Below are 15,943 nucleotides of genomic sequence, written 5' to 3'. Positions count from 1 at the left end.
ACATCTCCCAGGGTGGTGACTCTACTGTCACCCTGTGCAGCCTGTTCCAATGACAAAAATAAATGCTACAAAAATCATATTTTATTATGGTAGGCTCTTAGCAGTGTTATGGGACAGTCCCTATCACCTGCCAGATCTGCACTGTGGGAATGTCCTAACACCAGCAGAGCTTTAAATATTTCAGCTTACTGTGGCAAGAATTTAAAAATGAATCCTTTAATAATGAATAGTTAGTTCAAATAGGATCGTTTTCAGAACATTTCTAATATTTTCCTTAGCCCAATGTAAGTGACACATGGAACATGTCACTGTGTCAGGGTAGTGGGTAATGCTCAGAAATACACATTAGTGTTGCTACCACCCGAGGTCAACTGCTGGCCATCCTGTTTCTGTTCTCCACTCCAGAACAGGGGCATAGGCCTGCACTTTCAGTGACACTGCATCCGCTGGATGAGGAGACAAATGCTGTCTTTTCCCTGGGCTCATTTTATTCACCAGGGTCTGTGCATATGGTACTGTCTGAGAGCAGCTGTTATATTTCTTGAGCTCCTTAGGGTGCCCTAAGGTGGAACATGTCCTTTCCACTCGATAACAGAGTTGAAGCTAACAAAAAAATTCTGCTTTGGGCATTTCTGTTGTGCTTCTTTCCAAGAGACCTAAACCTGAAGAGTGAAGAATAATTAGGATTTAAGCCAAATTCCTGATTGTTCTTGATTTTATTTCTCAAAACCCAACTTTATTTGATAGGGAATGTCTGATTACTACAACTGAAATAAAGCAAATACTCAGTTCTGTAAAATACAATTACTTAAAACAATTTTGGAATAGTTGACAGTTAAGGACTATTATCTTTCTAATTTTAGTAGACGAAAGTTCCTTAGAATTCCTGTGGAGAATAAAGTTGTACTACTTTAGAAACAAGTACTTTCTTATTTCTAGTACTGTACAGTACTGACTTAAGTCAGTAAAACTCTGGGATATCTTTCAGACTTTGCAAAGTGTATCCCAAGGAAAGGGGAAATCTCGAATGGTAGCAGTCATGCTTTCTTCTCAAGGGTTAAAATACACCGTTGCCTTGACATTAGAAAACCAAATAATTTTCAGAATAATGGAAAAGAAAAAGTAGTTGGAAATGTATTACAACCTCAGAATGTGCAGCTGCATGAAACTAGGCTAAAAAATCGGAGAGCTGACATTTTTCTGGTCTGACATTTTTACCCAAAAAGCTCTGCCATAACAAACCAAAAGTCCTTCCCCTGTCTCCAACAGCTGCTAACAGCAGATGCCCGGAATTATCTGGGAAAGAAATATAAAGATACTGTCCAGAATAGAATGCTCCCAGTAACTTATGCATCGTGTGCTTTAAAAAGCAAACGTGAAATCTTCATAAGTGATATTTCCCAACAAGTACTTCTTTCATGAATTTATCCAAGTGCTTTTTGAACTCATACAGAGTTTTGCTGTCTACCACCCTACCAACTAAAAACATTCTGTTTTTAGAGAACACAGTCTTTTTCCCAAAGAATTAATCAATTTATACATATAAAGCCTTTATCTGTACAAAACCCTTTCCACAACTTTGGTTATCCTTACTTATTTTTGTATCTTTTCCACTCTTACTATAGCCTTCCTGAGCTGGGGGATCAGAGCAGCACACGGTATTTAAGATGCGGCTCACCATGGATACAGGCCATAATAAAGTCTGGCATTTTGTGCTCTGCTCATTTCCTAACAGGTCCCAACATTTTATTTGCTTTTTTGACTGCAGATGAGCACTCAGCTGACATTTCACAAAACAAAATCCATTAGTACAGCCTAATCAGAACTGTTGTCTGCATTTGTACTCCCAATTTATTCAGTCAAGTTAATCTTGTTAATTTTCTATTTGCTACGATGGGTATTTATTTCATAAATGGACTCTGGACTGCTGGACTATACAAGTGTGCATCTGAGTTCTTTTAATTGCACTAATACATGCTTTAACCCTGTGCTTTACTGTTTTTCTCTGTAAGAGACATCCAAAAGCAAGGCTTCACTTCATAGCCATTAAAAGGGAAAACTGAAAAACTGGAGAGCCTGCAACATAACTTTGTTTCACTTTCTTTCGCTCTCTTGTACTGCACGTATTCAAACTTCATCTGCACTTCTAGGAAAGTAGGTTAGTGCACTTTTGAAAGAAAATAAATGCAGTACAATTACAGGAAACGAGGCAGACTACACTCTTCCCTTGTGAAGTCTTCCTGACCTGATTGTTTTTCACGTTTTTAACAAAAGCTGCAGGTGATGACCTCACAGCTACAAGCCCTGCCTTTGTGGTGCAAGTCCAGGGCCCTCTGGTTGGACTGAGCAGCAATTATTCGCTGTTGAGGTATGAACCAATAACCGTCCTGGAAGCCATTTGCTGATTAGAGTATCTCAAATGGATGAAACAGCACAGCATCCAGTATTTCTGATCTGCCCCAAAGTTCTGGTAGGGAAACACATAAAAAGTGCATGATCTCATTTTAATGGGGAAAAAAAAAAGTCATTTCAAGATATTTTCCAAAAAGCCTTTTCAAATAAAACAATAATGGAATTCTCCATTTTCACCTCCAGACTTTAAATTATAAACAAAAACATAAACACATCTGACAGCAAGATTGACCATTTGCAGCAAATGCTTTTCTCTTAACTGTTATCTTATACCATCTGAAAATGTTTAGTATAAAAACACTGCAATATCTTTGTACAATTTCGCAAATGTTTATGGGAAAAAAAAATGTTCATTCTAGAAGATGAAAGATAGAAGTCTTGGAAAAGAATTTGACATGAGCACTATATTTCTATTACTGAGAAAAATGTCTTTTAGGTGAATGCTGCTCTCCCTTTCCCAGTGCAGCCAGTGTTCAGTTTTTATCTCTTGCTATTCACCAGTGATAGAATGGTTTTAAACATTTTGCTATTAAATGTCACAACAAGAGCAAAATGTTTTAATATACAAAACACCATGTTCTTTTCTGACAGTTCAGATGCATCTCGAAATGTGTAAAGAGCAGATGGAAAGTAGTCTATTCAAATGGACACATTCGCTCTAAGTGCTATGTACAAAACACGTTGAAATAAAGCGTAATGCGTTTGAATGTCACTGCGCTTGGCATGGCACGGAGGCACCTGGAGGCTTTATGCAGCCATCGTACTGCCGGAAGGGAAAGGCATTCCATGTACCTCACAAAGAGCAGCACATTTTTACCAGGTTTTGTGTTTCCCCGTCTCTACACAGAGAGTATCATAGAATTGTTTGAGTTGGAAGGCACCTTTAAGGGCCATCTGGTCCAACTTCTTGCAACAAACAGGGACGCCCACAGCTCTACCAGGTGCTCAGAGCTCTGTCCCCCTGACTTGGGTGTCTGCAGGGATGGGATATCCACCACCTCTCTGGGCAACCTGTGCCAATGCATCACCACTCTCCCTGTAAAAAAACTTCTTCCTTATGTCCAATCTAAATCTCCCTCCTTTTAGTTTGAAACCATTTCCCCTTGTCACAGAATCATAGAATCACCAGGGTTGGAAAAGACCTCCGAGATCATCCAGTCCAACCATCCACCTATCACCAATATTTCCCCCACTAAACCATGTCCCTCAGTACAACATCTTGAACACATGTCCCTTGAGTATGTGTATGTTCCCTTCTTTCTTATAGCCCCTTATATCATTCAGTTCAACTCACAGTTAATTTCTGTTTTCACATAAATCCCTTGTAAGCATGTCTTGTGCTTCCCCAAGCAGAGAAGAGTTAAATGTTTCAAGTGTGCATTTGCCATAGGCAGACTGGGATGCCCTCTCAAAGCAGAATGCTGCCGATAACTTCAGCAACATCTGTCATAAGTCTCTGAATGTGAGAGGTGACATAAATATAGTGCTGCCATTTAAAAAGGATAACAAATTCCTTTGAAAATAGCTTCTATTTCTTTCGCCTTTCTTCCCCTTGCTGTTTCATCATAGGCTGCTACCTGCTGCTTGTCCTAATAGCACGAGGCTCCAGGCTGCCTGAGCCTCTGACCTGCTGCAGCTGCCTGGGCTGGATTAGGACTTCAGGAAAGCAGAATGCTAACTGCTTAAATGGGTCTAAACCAAACCTATTCAGCTGCCCAGAAAATGTGGGGGTTTTATTCTATTTTTTCCCCCAGACGTACACTTCAAATTTCAGCTAAACACACGCTGAATTGCAAATGTCTAAACCTTATAGCCCATCAAATCAAAACTGAATTTAGCTTAATGACATTCTCAGCATGAATAGTATGGATCTGAACTATATCTAGTTTTCTGTGCTCAGGCATGTCAAATCCTAAAGTTATGTTAATACGGTACTGGGAATTTCACCTTTAAAATGGAATGGTAGCAAAAAATGTCAATACTGAAGTACCCAAGGAGCAGATCTAATCCCAGATGTATTTCTTTAAAATTATTTGTGTGGAAGGGGGTTATGTGAAGGTACTTTCTTGGAGCTTGTCTTTTTAACGACAATTGAGAAATGTGTGGTGGCTTTCATAACATTTGGATGGCAAAGTTCATGCGCCATGGCTTTCTTTGAAGGCTTGGTGACAGCACAAAGGTGAGGAGGCCCTCAAAGCATCAGCTTCATTGAAATTCCATGGTGCCACAAATATTTGTCCTTCATTCAGCTTTCCAATTACGCAGTGCATTTTCCAGTTTTAAGAACAAAATGTACTTTGGCTTTTTTTCCCCCTCGAACAATACTTAAAATGAAAGATGCTTTCTTGCAGATCTCTGTAGCTTCTTCGCTATTATGCATTTTCCTTGAAATAACCTTGCTTAGCTTCAGACCCATTATAAAATATGCATCTCTGCCAGTAAAGTGTGCCAAAGTACAACATTTTTCTCTGTGTTCACTCCTCAAGCACATGGATAGATATTTTTCACACTGTTATGTGATGTGGGTTTTTTTTTCTGAGGGCATAAGTGAGCTCCAGCTGACACATACGCCTTGCTCTTGCTTCTTAGGATAAGGTTCAGTGCGCTTCCTACAGCAGTGACCTCTTTACTCTCTTGAACTTGGCATACAAGAATACCTCTTGTAAGAGGGTTACAAATACAGACACCAAATGTTAGGTCTCTACCTTAAGCATTAAATATAGGACATTAAATCTTCCAGACCCCTGAAGAATTAAAGCCATTAGGAATGTGCCGAAATCAGACTCTAGATGGGAATCATAAGTGCTCAGAAAAAAAACCAAAACAGATAAGCAATCTGATACTTCCTCAAAAGTCCCCTTAATTCAGCAAATAACATCTCCAGAGTTGCAACGATTTCCACCTTTATGCTGAAACTAACTTCACTTGCTCAAACTATCTTCCACAGAATAACACTGCCGACTGCAATACATCAAGGATTTATTATATAACCTTCTGCTTTTTCTGCAGCTCACACACTAATTATTAAACATCTAAATTGTTTAAATGTTGGTCATCTTGGTGACAGATTTCCCTACAACCCTTTTCTCTGCAGAGGAAACACTTCTCCTCTGTTCGGAGTAACTTCTGACACCTGTTAGAGCTCACTGAACACAGAATCATAGAATCATGAAGGTTGGAAAAGACCTCTCAGACCCCCAAATCCAACCACTGACCCACCCCCACCATGTCCACTGACCACTGCCCTCAGTGCCATATCTCCACGGTTCCTGAACCCCTCGAGGGATTGCGACTTCACCACCTCTCCAATGCCTCACTATTCTTTCTGAGACTAAATTTTTCCTAATATCCAACGTAAACCTACTCTGGAGCAGCCTAAGGACCTCTCCTCCTATCGCTGTTATCCAGGAGAAGAGGCCAACCCGCACCTCAACACAACCTCATTTCAGGTCATTGTAGGGAGCAATGAGGTCTCCTCTAAGCCTCCTCTTCTCCAGACTGAACAGCCCCAGTTCCCTCAGCCGCTGCCCATGAGACTTGTGCTCCAGACCCCTCACAGCTCCGCTGCCCTTCCCTAGGCCCAAAACTGAACACAGCACTCGAGGCGCAGCTTCACCAGTGCCAAGTACAGAGAGACGATCATCAATTATCCACGAGGACAATTTTGATGGAGGGATGGGCAAGGTATTTAGTATTACAAACCACATTTGTAGTTAGTCTTCCACTTCAAAAGTATGCACTTACAAATATGGACACCCTCAGAAGTTAAACAAAATGATCACGTTGGCACTCCATTACTCATGTGCTACCTGCTCTTATACTGCACAATTGGTTGTTGGATTAATAAAACAGCTTGTGAAAATCAGTAACAAGTACTGTGCTCATAACCACACACAACTCAGTGCTTGAGCTGTTTGCTGTTTCTCATTTCTTACCCTTTCTGTGCTTTTTGCAGTGCAGTGTGACCCACCGTGTGAGCACGGAGGAACTTGTGTAGCTCAGAATACTTGTTCTTGTGCCTATGGATTTGTTGGTCCGCGATGTGAAACGAGTACGTACAAATTCTTTGAACTTTTTCTCCTCCTTACATGTTTGAGCTTACATGAAATGATAAGGCACAAAAAAGCCTTTTTATATTCCTGTATTTTCCCCTAAAATGGTGACTGAATACAGCAAGGAAATCAAAGCATCATATTTTGTAGTAATACAGCAGCCGAACTATTTCAGCACACATATTCACCAGCAACATAGCTGTATTATGTAAAAATATGTACATCTGTATCAACATATTCCACATAAAATTGCCTCTGGAAAAACAAACAAGAAAAAACCTCCATGTTATTTATAGTAACATTTATGAAATGCGAGGTTGTGGGAGTGAATGCAGTAATAGTGATTGTGAGAACATAAAAAGGCCATGCCAATTAGCCTATTAGGGGTAATATTATTGTGCAAAACAAGTCATGAAAGAGTTCAATACCTAGAAAATATATTCAGTATCTGGGGAAAAAAATCAGCCTTCAAATTGTTTCATATAACTTGAATGGTGAAACGTATGCAGTTGCATTACTACAGATCTTGCAGCTGACTTAAATATCAGGTTGCCATTGACAGGAATATAATTTTATCTGTGAGCCAGGGTAGCTTGAATGCTTCAAGACCAAAGAATTTTAGATGCAAGACTTCTGATGGAAAGAATGAGCAAAGAGAGAGAGAAAACCAAGGGAAGGGACAGAATCATCCCTCGGTTTACCTTTTGGACTAGAACAATTAGTTATTTGCTGTAATCGTGCATCGTTATGACCCACATCAGTATAAGTGATAACAGATTTAAATCCTTTGTGTATTTACCAGTGGTGTGTAACAGGCACTGCCATAACGGCGGGGTTTGTGTGTCACCAGACGAGTGCAAATGCAGAAGTGGATGGAGCAGCCCTTCCTGTGAAATAGGTAAGCTGCTGCTTGAAAAACTGAAATGTAAGAAGAGCAGGAGACATAGTAAAGGGCAAACCTCAGGAGGCCTTGAAATTATGTGAGTATTCATGAGTTTTGCTGTTTAGCTGAATCTCGGGGTCACTTACAGGAAAGCCACAAGCAGAATCTTTTTGCATCTTTTTTTAAGCTCATGTGATGCTGGAGTTTATCCTTAGTGTGAAAATGAAGTTATTCAGCACGTCAGCAGTTAGAACCTCAGGAAGCTTGATAGCTTCTGCCAATGACGATAATTATCAGTTGAGATTTTGGCGTTATATTGATTTACATTCTCAGCGGAAATGCTTCAAAAATCACCATGGCTATGGACATGAACTCACTCTGCATTGACCTTGTCCACACTGAGCTCAAAGAAGGAGTCCTGCCCTACAGTCCCAGTGCCTTGGTGGCAGTGGTGAGAGCAACGCATTGCTCAGGATCCGTGCAATTCCCTTGTTTCATTGCTTGCAGCCCTACACATTTCTCTCAAGGTTAGGAGAAAGAAGAATGGGTTGTCTTCTGGTGATTTGTAACAGGATACAGTCAAATCTGAACTTCAAAATAGAGATTGTGGAGACAGAAATAGGAGGGCTGATTAAGCTAGGAAGACAACGCAAGCAGGTCAGCATGACTTCTACTGCTAAGTTAGCAACTACAGTTGCTACAGTTCCAATACTGTGTAGTCTAAGGAAGAAAAATGAACCAAAAGAAGGGAAGTTATCAGAAGCCCGCCTATTAACCAAGGTTTTTTGGTCTATTTCTTAGACCCAGTTTTGCCATTCCAGAAGATGGCTTGTAACAGTGTAAGACAGAACAAAAGTAGGTTTAGAAGGAGAATTTAACCACCCACTTCTCCTGGTAACTGTAGGATATTTAACTGCTCCTCCTGGCTGCACTTAATACATGCAAAGCACCTACAAAACGTGCACTCAGGGAAAAAACACTGCCAACAGTCAGCACAAAATGCCAAGGTGAGGCCCAGAATTAGGTACCTATTTCTGGTCAGGACTGATAGCTCTGAACCCTATTAGAATAGCTGTAGCTCAGACCTTTCTCCCAAGGCCAAAGCACTAAAAGCTGGAGCACACACACTTTCCTCTCAAGGCACAGCCACTATAGCACTCACCTGGGATGAGGCATGCAAAACTGAAATATGAAAAGAAGCAAGCATGAGAAGTATCTTACTTGGTGCTAGACCTCAAAGCCATAGAGGCAATCTGCCTTTCCCATGGCAAATATTAAATGACTAAGACACCTTCAGCCCACATTACCTCTCCTGGCAGGTGAGGGATGTCATCTTCACCGCCTTCTCCCTGAGATTTCTCTAAATGACAGACCTATTGAGGACACATAAATTAGCCTAGCTAAGATCCGGTGTAAATGATTGGGATTGCCACTAGCTATTCTGGTTCCCCCTGTCTCCTCCTTTTCCTGCCAGAGATTACTCTCCCTGTATTTTGCATGTGTACTGGAAGCGGATGGAGATAGGATTACTCTACGGGTAGGACAAGCAGCAGCAGCAACAGAGGTGGTAATTTTCAACCCAAAACAGCAGATTTCGGGTTTGTTTGTCTGACAGTACCTTAAATGAAAGACCAGCCTCAGCTCTCCAGCACCATTTTGCATTTTGCTAGGCAGAGCATTCCATGGACACTGTTGGGCTTTCCTTCCTAAAGGGTTTTTACAGATGGAAATATAAACACTGACAGAGTGTGGACATCTGTGAACTAGCCGGGACATGGAGGGAACTAATCCAAATTTACCATTAGCAATGAGCGAAGTCCATTTTGACTTCTTAAGTGATTGCTGCTTAGTCAGAATAGCCTCTCATCTAGACTACAATTTCACTTTTTTCTCTCTCCAAATTGACATTTTATTTCTCCTTTAGTTCTTCTGAAACATTTTAGTGACGCTTAATTTATTTAAGCTTAAATTTATTTAATTTATCTAATGGGCTATTCTGTAAGACACTGGAAGACAAAAGGGATAGAAGGAAAAAGCCTATTTTAAAGCGCCGCTCTATAATATAATCTACACGATCGTCCTTATTCTTCACACAGCGACTTCCCAACTGAAGTAGTTCACAGCTGAAATACCTTTTTTTTTTTTTCCCTACAGTCAGGTACTTGCCACATAGAAATATGTCAGATGCCTTTAATTCCTAATGCCTGTTATATCATCTATAGTAATAACAGATAAATAAACAGGCAAAGCCAGTGGCTTTGTTGATGATACATGAGCCAATATGTTTGTGGGAACTGGCATTTAAATGAGGCAGAACAAACAGAGGTTTTGTGGCACATACCTATTCAGCTTCCCTGAAATGCCACTCTGCTCTGCTGCACTCAGACAAAGCTGCAAATGGCCAATATCTCTTTTCCAGGTTATCCAGACTGTTTGCAGTGTGACTGCATTTTGTTACCCGGGGATCGCCGGTGGCCAGGATACCAACATGAAAGCAAACAAGCTGGGCAAGCCAAAGGAAGATATCAGAAATAAACTATTAAATAATATTTTATTTTATCCCTCTAGCTATGCTAAAGCACCACTGAAATGCACCCACTGTGATGACAATGAATAAATGCCACAGCTCAACTGACCAGCAAGGATCGTGTGAAATTTATCACAGTATTGCTAGCAATATTTATTCTAATGACATGTGCAGCAGCAAAAGAGCACCCAGTGTAGAGGTTCAGAGTGATAAGAGATTAATAAATTTATCTTACATTCACATACAGCTGTGTGCAATCCCGTGTGCTTAAATGGAGGAATCTGTGTGCGACCAAATACTTGCACGTGTCCTTACGGTTTCTATGGGCCCCGGTGCCAGAGAGGTAAGAAAGTTCTATTCATCATGCTGATAAAGGATCCAGGCTTAAAACATAAACAGCAGCCTATATCACTGCCTGCCCCCACACGCAGTATATCGAGAGATTTGCCTTGTCATAACTCCCTGTGTGTTCTGAGGATGTTGTGGTCTGCCGTAAATCTGCATTAAAGCGTTCTTAACGGTACTGTGAAGGAGCAAACACCTATTTAGGATGGCATTAATGGTAACTAAACAATTAATCTAAAACTATTTGAAGCCAACTTTACCACTAATTAGCATCTAGTCAATTAAACTTTAAAGTATGACTCAACTTTGTTCATTTTGCATTCTACAGTGGGCATTATAGTGTGTTTCAGAGCCAGATGATGATTTTTCTTCAGATGGGCCTCACCGTATCACCTGCTTGACCATCCTAACATGTTGTGGATGGGAGACTTACACAGGACTTCCTCGGGTCTCTGCTCAAATATGTGATCAAATATCACACAGCCTAGTTTTTGTGGAGGACTCGGTTTTGAATTCATCTCCTAAACAGGAGAGCTCTAATCTGAGGCTAATGGTGCTAAGGAAGTCAAATTAATCATAGAATCATTAAAGCTAGAACAGACTTCTAAGATCACCAAGTCCAACCCCAACCCACTCCACCATGCCCACTAACCATGTCGCTCAATGTCCCATCTCCACAGGTCTTGAACACCCCCAGGGATATTGACTCCACCCCCTCTTTCTGAGAAACAATTTTTCCTAATATCCAACCAGAGTAAATCCTCTTAACTACCCGTTAGACCAAGCACAACAGACATGAGGAAGAAACTCACGTTTAGGGCTCAAATAGCTGAAAGACACCTGCATTGAGCTTGGCTTTAAAACTCCCTCCCAAATCTGGGAATATAAATACACTCTTATTACCAAATGAACTATTTCAATATTAAATGTTTATCTCTCTTTCTCTCTCTGTTTTGTTTCCCTGGAGTTCCTACACGAATGCAATCCTAATGCATGCTTTTGCAAGTGAATGATTAATGATAGTAGAGCTTGCTGGAAGCTCTTTGTTTTTGTGATGACGGCAGGGAAAGAGAGAAGGAAAAATTATGCAGACTGTAAATTGATGATCTTTCTCTTGATGTTCAGCACAGAAAGTGATTTTCAACACCTAGGTGATTTGGATAGTGGCTGGATGCTGAAGAAAAGCAAAGCCCTTCCTCCAGCTTCATTGAGGAAGGGGGAAGAATAGTGCCAAAACAAAGTTATCAAATAACAAACACTGATATTTCAAGGGCAGCTGCTCTTGGAGAAGCCCTTTAATGAGAGCTAAAAACCAATGAGGTTCTCTGGGATATTCCCACCACTTAGTTTCAGGTATCTAAAAGAGATTATGTGTGAGGAGTTGTGTCCCACATTCCTTCCACAAACCAGAGAAAAATGAGTTCTCATCTGGGCATCAGCCTGAATTACCCTTTGGAGAGACATCTTCTCTACTCCAAATATCCAATAAGCCTCTGCAGACTGTTCTCCCAACACACGTGCCTCAATAAAGGGCCTATATGTAGGTGATAGTGACAGCTGCTGTGGTTTCTGTGCAACAAACTTTTCCCTTTCTTTCTCTAGCTGTCTGCATTCCTCCTTGTAAGAATGGTGGCCACTGTGTTCGAACCAACGTGTGCTCCTGCACGGAGGGCTACACTGGAAGAAGATGCCAGAAAAGTGAGTTACAAACTTCCAACGTTCTCTGAAACTAAACAGTTTTTCTTCCTTTTGTGCTAGGTTAATGGAATATTTATTATCACTGGTCTATATTTTTACCATAGCACACAGAGGACTAGAGACCTGTTCACCAGAACAGGCTGCCCAGAGAGGCTGTGGATGACCCCTCCCTGGAAGCATTCAAAGCCAGGCTGGATGGGGCTGTGAGCAACCTGATCTAGAGGGAGGTATCCCTGCCTATAGCAGGGGGTTGGAACTAGATGGTCTTAAAGGTCCTGTTCAACTAAAACCATTCTATAATACTATGACTCTATGTTAGGTCTTGTACCAACCTGTTAATTAGAATAGCACTATCTCAATCAATGTGGGGGGCAGAATGTTTTGCTAGAGTCCTTAAATATTTCATGCATTCAGAATGAGTAATCCTCGATGTATTTGGAGATTAGTTAATTATTCTGCATAAAAGATTTTGAGGAGAAAAAAAAATAAAGCCAACGGCAGAGCAGCAGAGAAACTTAAAAATCTTGGAATCTCATACTAATTATTAGTAAAAGCTAACCATGCCTTGCCTTTGCTCTTGTTACTGAAAACTCCCTCTGCACCTTAGCATCGGTATTCATATTCTATTCTTCTAATGGGAAAATACGTTTTTTTGGCACTTTTGCAAGTAACATTGCTCAACAGTTTCTGTCACTCAGGGAGTCTAGGACATGTATAGGAAAAGTTTTTATTATTATTATTATTATTATTTCTTAACCAGTTTGAAGTTGGCAAAAGGGGAGCTGCGAAAACAACCATTCTTGGCAGGAACAATCTGTATGTTTCCAGAGCATTTTAAGTCTCTCACACACAGAGAAAAGCTGGTAAAAAATTCCTTCTAGCAACGAAAGCCCCACACCACAGCTCTCCTCTCCTACAGTGGAGGGAATCGCGATGCACAGCTCTTCCTGGCTGCAGAGGATACAATTGAATAGCCTGTTCTGGCAGGAAGAAGCTGGAGGGAAGAAAGGAGGAAAAAAACTCATGTTTGGCATTTTGTTTTTGAGGTTAGAGAACATTAGAAAAGTGCTGTTTCCTTCTCTGAACATACTACCACATCTGAAGACAGATCAAAGAGAAAGAGTTGATCATGACTGCGGCCCAGCAAAGCACTGCCCCAAACGCTTCTGCTGCTTCCAACCCACTGAGCACTTCTAAGCTTATGAAGTTTCTGTTGCCTGCCTTGGTACAATCTTTTGTGGCAAAACTTCCTGAGATGGTGAAAATATTTTTGTGCCATTTAATCTGAGCCTCTGTTCCACTTCCACAGCCAGGATATAGTGTTTTATTTAGCTTCATGTTATAAGAACTTAAAGAAAGTTGCTGGGTCTGGGATGAATGAAGAGAAACTAGAAGGCAAAGGCTACTATTTGCTTCCTGACTTAATAGCTGAAACAAGTTGAGTATATTTTAAGTTTTTTTTACTGTTTACAATCGACTGCCCAGGGACTGGTGGTGTGCTCTATAGAAACCAATAGGTTGTTCACAGCTCTTCATAGCAAGCAGTTGCTGTTACAGCTCTATATCTTTGCATCGCTGGCACATGAGCCAGTTTCTCTACCAGAGGATCCACGTTTCTCCTCTCCCAGTCACATGAAGGTCTGGAGGTCATAGAGCAGCAATAAGCCCCAGCTCAAAACCCTTCCAACCAACAGAGAAAACAACTGGTCACATCACTCAGAGGTGGCCCTCAGCCACACTTCAGAATTCAGACACCAAAGGCCCTTTGAGCCTTTTTACCATGTGGTTTTAGGTACAATTTGGGCATTGACGTGATTGGTCAGCTGACATACTTAGCATTCATTTGATTAGAATTACATAGCCATGTATTATGAACTTATCTACACAGGCAAATGGAAAAGTGGAAAATAAATTTTGCTACCCAACCCATCTTCCTTAATGCAGAGGAAAAAGTACCATAGAATCATACCACAACACTCATTCTAAGTTCCAAAAAGAGTTAACATAGCACGTAGCTCTTCTGCAGTGTCACCAGCTGCAAATGTATATATATTTATAGAGTTGCCAGATAGCAATGATGCATAATGACAAGAGAAGAACAATTCTAACCAGTTCTTTAAGCGCTCACCCCTTGGATGTTTTGGCATTGTTTCCACTGCTATTAGACAATTCTCTTTCCTTCATAAATCTCTCCTGCACGGACAGAGAAAGAAAAGCTTCTGTTTGCTTTTGGCAGCTTCAGATTGTCAACTGGAGGAGACAGTTAAACCTAAAAGCTGCGGCAGCCAACCAAAGATAGGTTATTCCTAAACCAAGCCCAGATTTGCTACTGGTTTATTTTAAAAGTAAAGCAGCAGGCCTTAGGATGTTCACATCAATCCCTGTACAGCTTGGTGTTGCTGATACTCTGCCTGGCAGCTGTGAATTCACAGGCAAGAGTGGGAGCTCCATGCCTTCACTATTCAGCCTTAATCATCTTTGCTTCCTCGGTGTGCAGAGAAAGGCATTCAGCCTGAAAGTTTGTGCTTGTTCACTATGTAAATAAACATCGCCTCCAAAGAGGCGTAAATCAACCCAGTCTGATTGGCTGCCAGCTGAAATATAAGGCTTTGCCTGGTGTGTTTGCTGATAAATAACTGCCTGGTGATTATGCAAACGAGACACCCACACCCAGGACGGGAGGGTGTCAGAGCTGACAAGGAAATGTGTGGTTATGCATCAGCAGTCGTACAACCTTGCATCCTCACTTGCTGCGTGTTGTTTTCAATACAGTCGGTCTTGTTGAGCGTAAGGAGGCAAACGTTGACAGCACTTCAAAATGAAATATATTTCTGGATCAACTTTGCATCAAGAAAACATACTCTGCTTCAGTAATAAGGAAAAGCTATTTGTCTGTGGTTTAACATTCCTTTTTGATGAAAACGCACAGCTGTAGCTGTCTTGGAATTTCACTGATTTCATGAGACTGTAACACTGTGTTCACACAAATTCCCAACACATTCTTACAAACATTAAAAGCAAATAGATCAAATGTTACGTATCCACACACATTTTCACTGGACTGCTTTACAAGCAACTTTTTCTACGGATAGCTAATATAAGCTGAGTTCACTTTTCACACGAAGGATTGGAGTGAAGAAAAAGAGAGGAAAAGAGATTCGTGGGACCCCACGTTTATCCCTCCTCAGCTGCTAGCAAGATCATCTCCGAGCGAAAAGGCAAACCACAGCTCCCTCTGGAGCTTATCAGCAAGCAAAGGGCACAGGAGAACAAGGCTGAATTCCTCCTCCTCCCTGCTGCAGAATACCATGCAAACCTCAGCCCATCCTGCGGGCCCAAGCCCTCCTGCCCTAGTCAGCTGGATGGGTTTAGTGAACGGCTTCAAACAGAGGCAGCATTCCTGCTCACAGCTGTTCTACAGCATCAGACTCATCCAACACTGGGAGTTTGCAGATTGCATCTCAAAGTTAGTAGATAATTATTTCTCCACTTCTATAATTCCTGCAGGCAGGATTTATAGCCAGTACACAGCATGCAGTATAACTCTAATTCATTCTTTTAGCTCTTTCTTCCCACCCCTCCCCTTCTCTCTTTCTGTCCCAGCACGAGAACTTTACTTATATGAAATCTAGAGACAAACTAAATTGGAAATGTGAACACCAGGTTTCAAAAGCAAATATTGCTAAGCAATGTCATACTGTGAAAGTCACTGACTTCCTGAATTCCAGCCCTCCCATGCCACATTGCTGTAGATTATTTCCTTGCAAGTTGCGTAAGCGGGAAGCTTTACTGCTCAACAAATTACACTTCTATTGAGTTATCATCTTAACAACCGGCAGTATATTCTCTGGAACATCCTCACTGAGTAGGCAGATTGCCTCAAGCCGTCCAAAATCAGCGAGTTTGCAGACAAGAGCTCCAGCATCCCTCCCACACAGCTGAGCAGGGAACAGCCCCTGCGCCTAATCCAATGAATGGAGCCATCGTTAGCCTCAGACCTGCTTTTCACATGTCAAGGAGCCACTC

The 15,943-nt window shown here is 41.2% G+C and overlaps 1 protein-coding gene and 1 long non-coding RNA gene across 4 annotated transcripts in view; one reads left to right on the top strand and one right to left on the bottom strand.

Moving 5' to 3' along the window:
- LOC107053858 overlaps positions 1-14,165 on the bottom strand; it is a 132,636-nt gene extending 118,471 nt beyond the window's left edge. The window contains exon 1 of the long non-coding RNA XR_006939860.1: positions 14,046-14,165. This is a non-coding gene — a long non-coding RNA (uncharacterized LOC107053858). The remainder of the gene's footprint in view (positions 1-14,045) is intronic.
- Positions 1-15,943, top strand: part of LOC424300 (von Willebrand factor D and EGF domain-containing protein-like) — a 162,952-nt gene that overhangs the window by 124,026 nt on the left and 22,983 nt on the right. For all 3 annotated transcript variants that reach the window (XM_040703814.2, XM_025152679.3, XM_040703813.2), the window contains 4 exons: positions 6,368-6,463; positions 7,267-7,362; positions 10,122-10,217; positions 11,822-11,917. In XM_040703814.2, the coding sequence (XP_040559748.1) occupies positions 6,368-6,463; positions 7,267-7,362; positions 10,122-10,217; positions 11,822-11,917 (384 nt within the window). The remainder of the gene's footprint in view (positions 1-6,367; positions 6,464-7,266; positions 7,363-10,121; positions 10,218-11,821; positions 11,918-15,943) is intronic.

Source organism: Gallus gallus, chromosome 7, assembly GCF_016699485.2.
Source record: "Gallus gallus isolate bGalGal1 chromosome 7, bGalGal1.mat.broiler.GRCg7b, whole genome shotgun sequence".
Lineage (NCBI taxonomy): Eukaryota > Metazoa > Chordata > Aves > Galliformes > Phasianidae > Gallus > Gallus gallus.
This window is presented reverse-complemented; position numbering and strand designations above follow the sequence as displayed.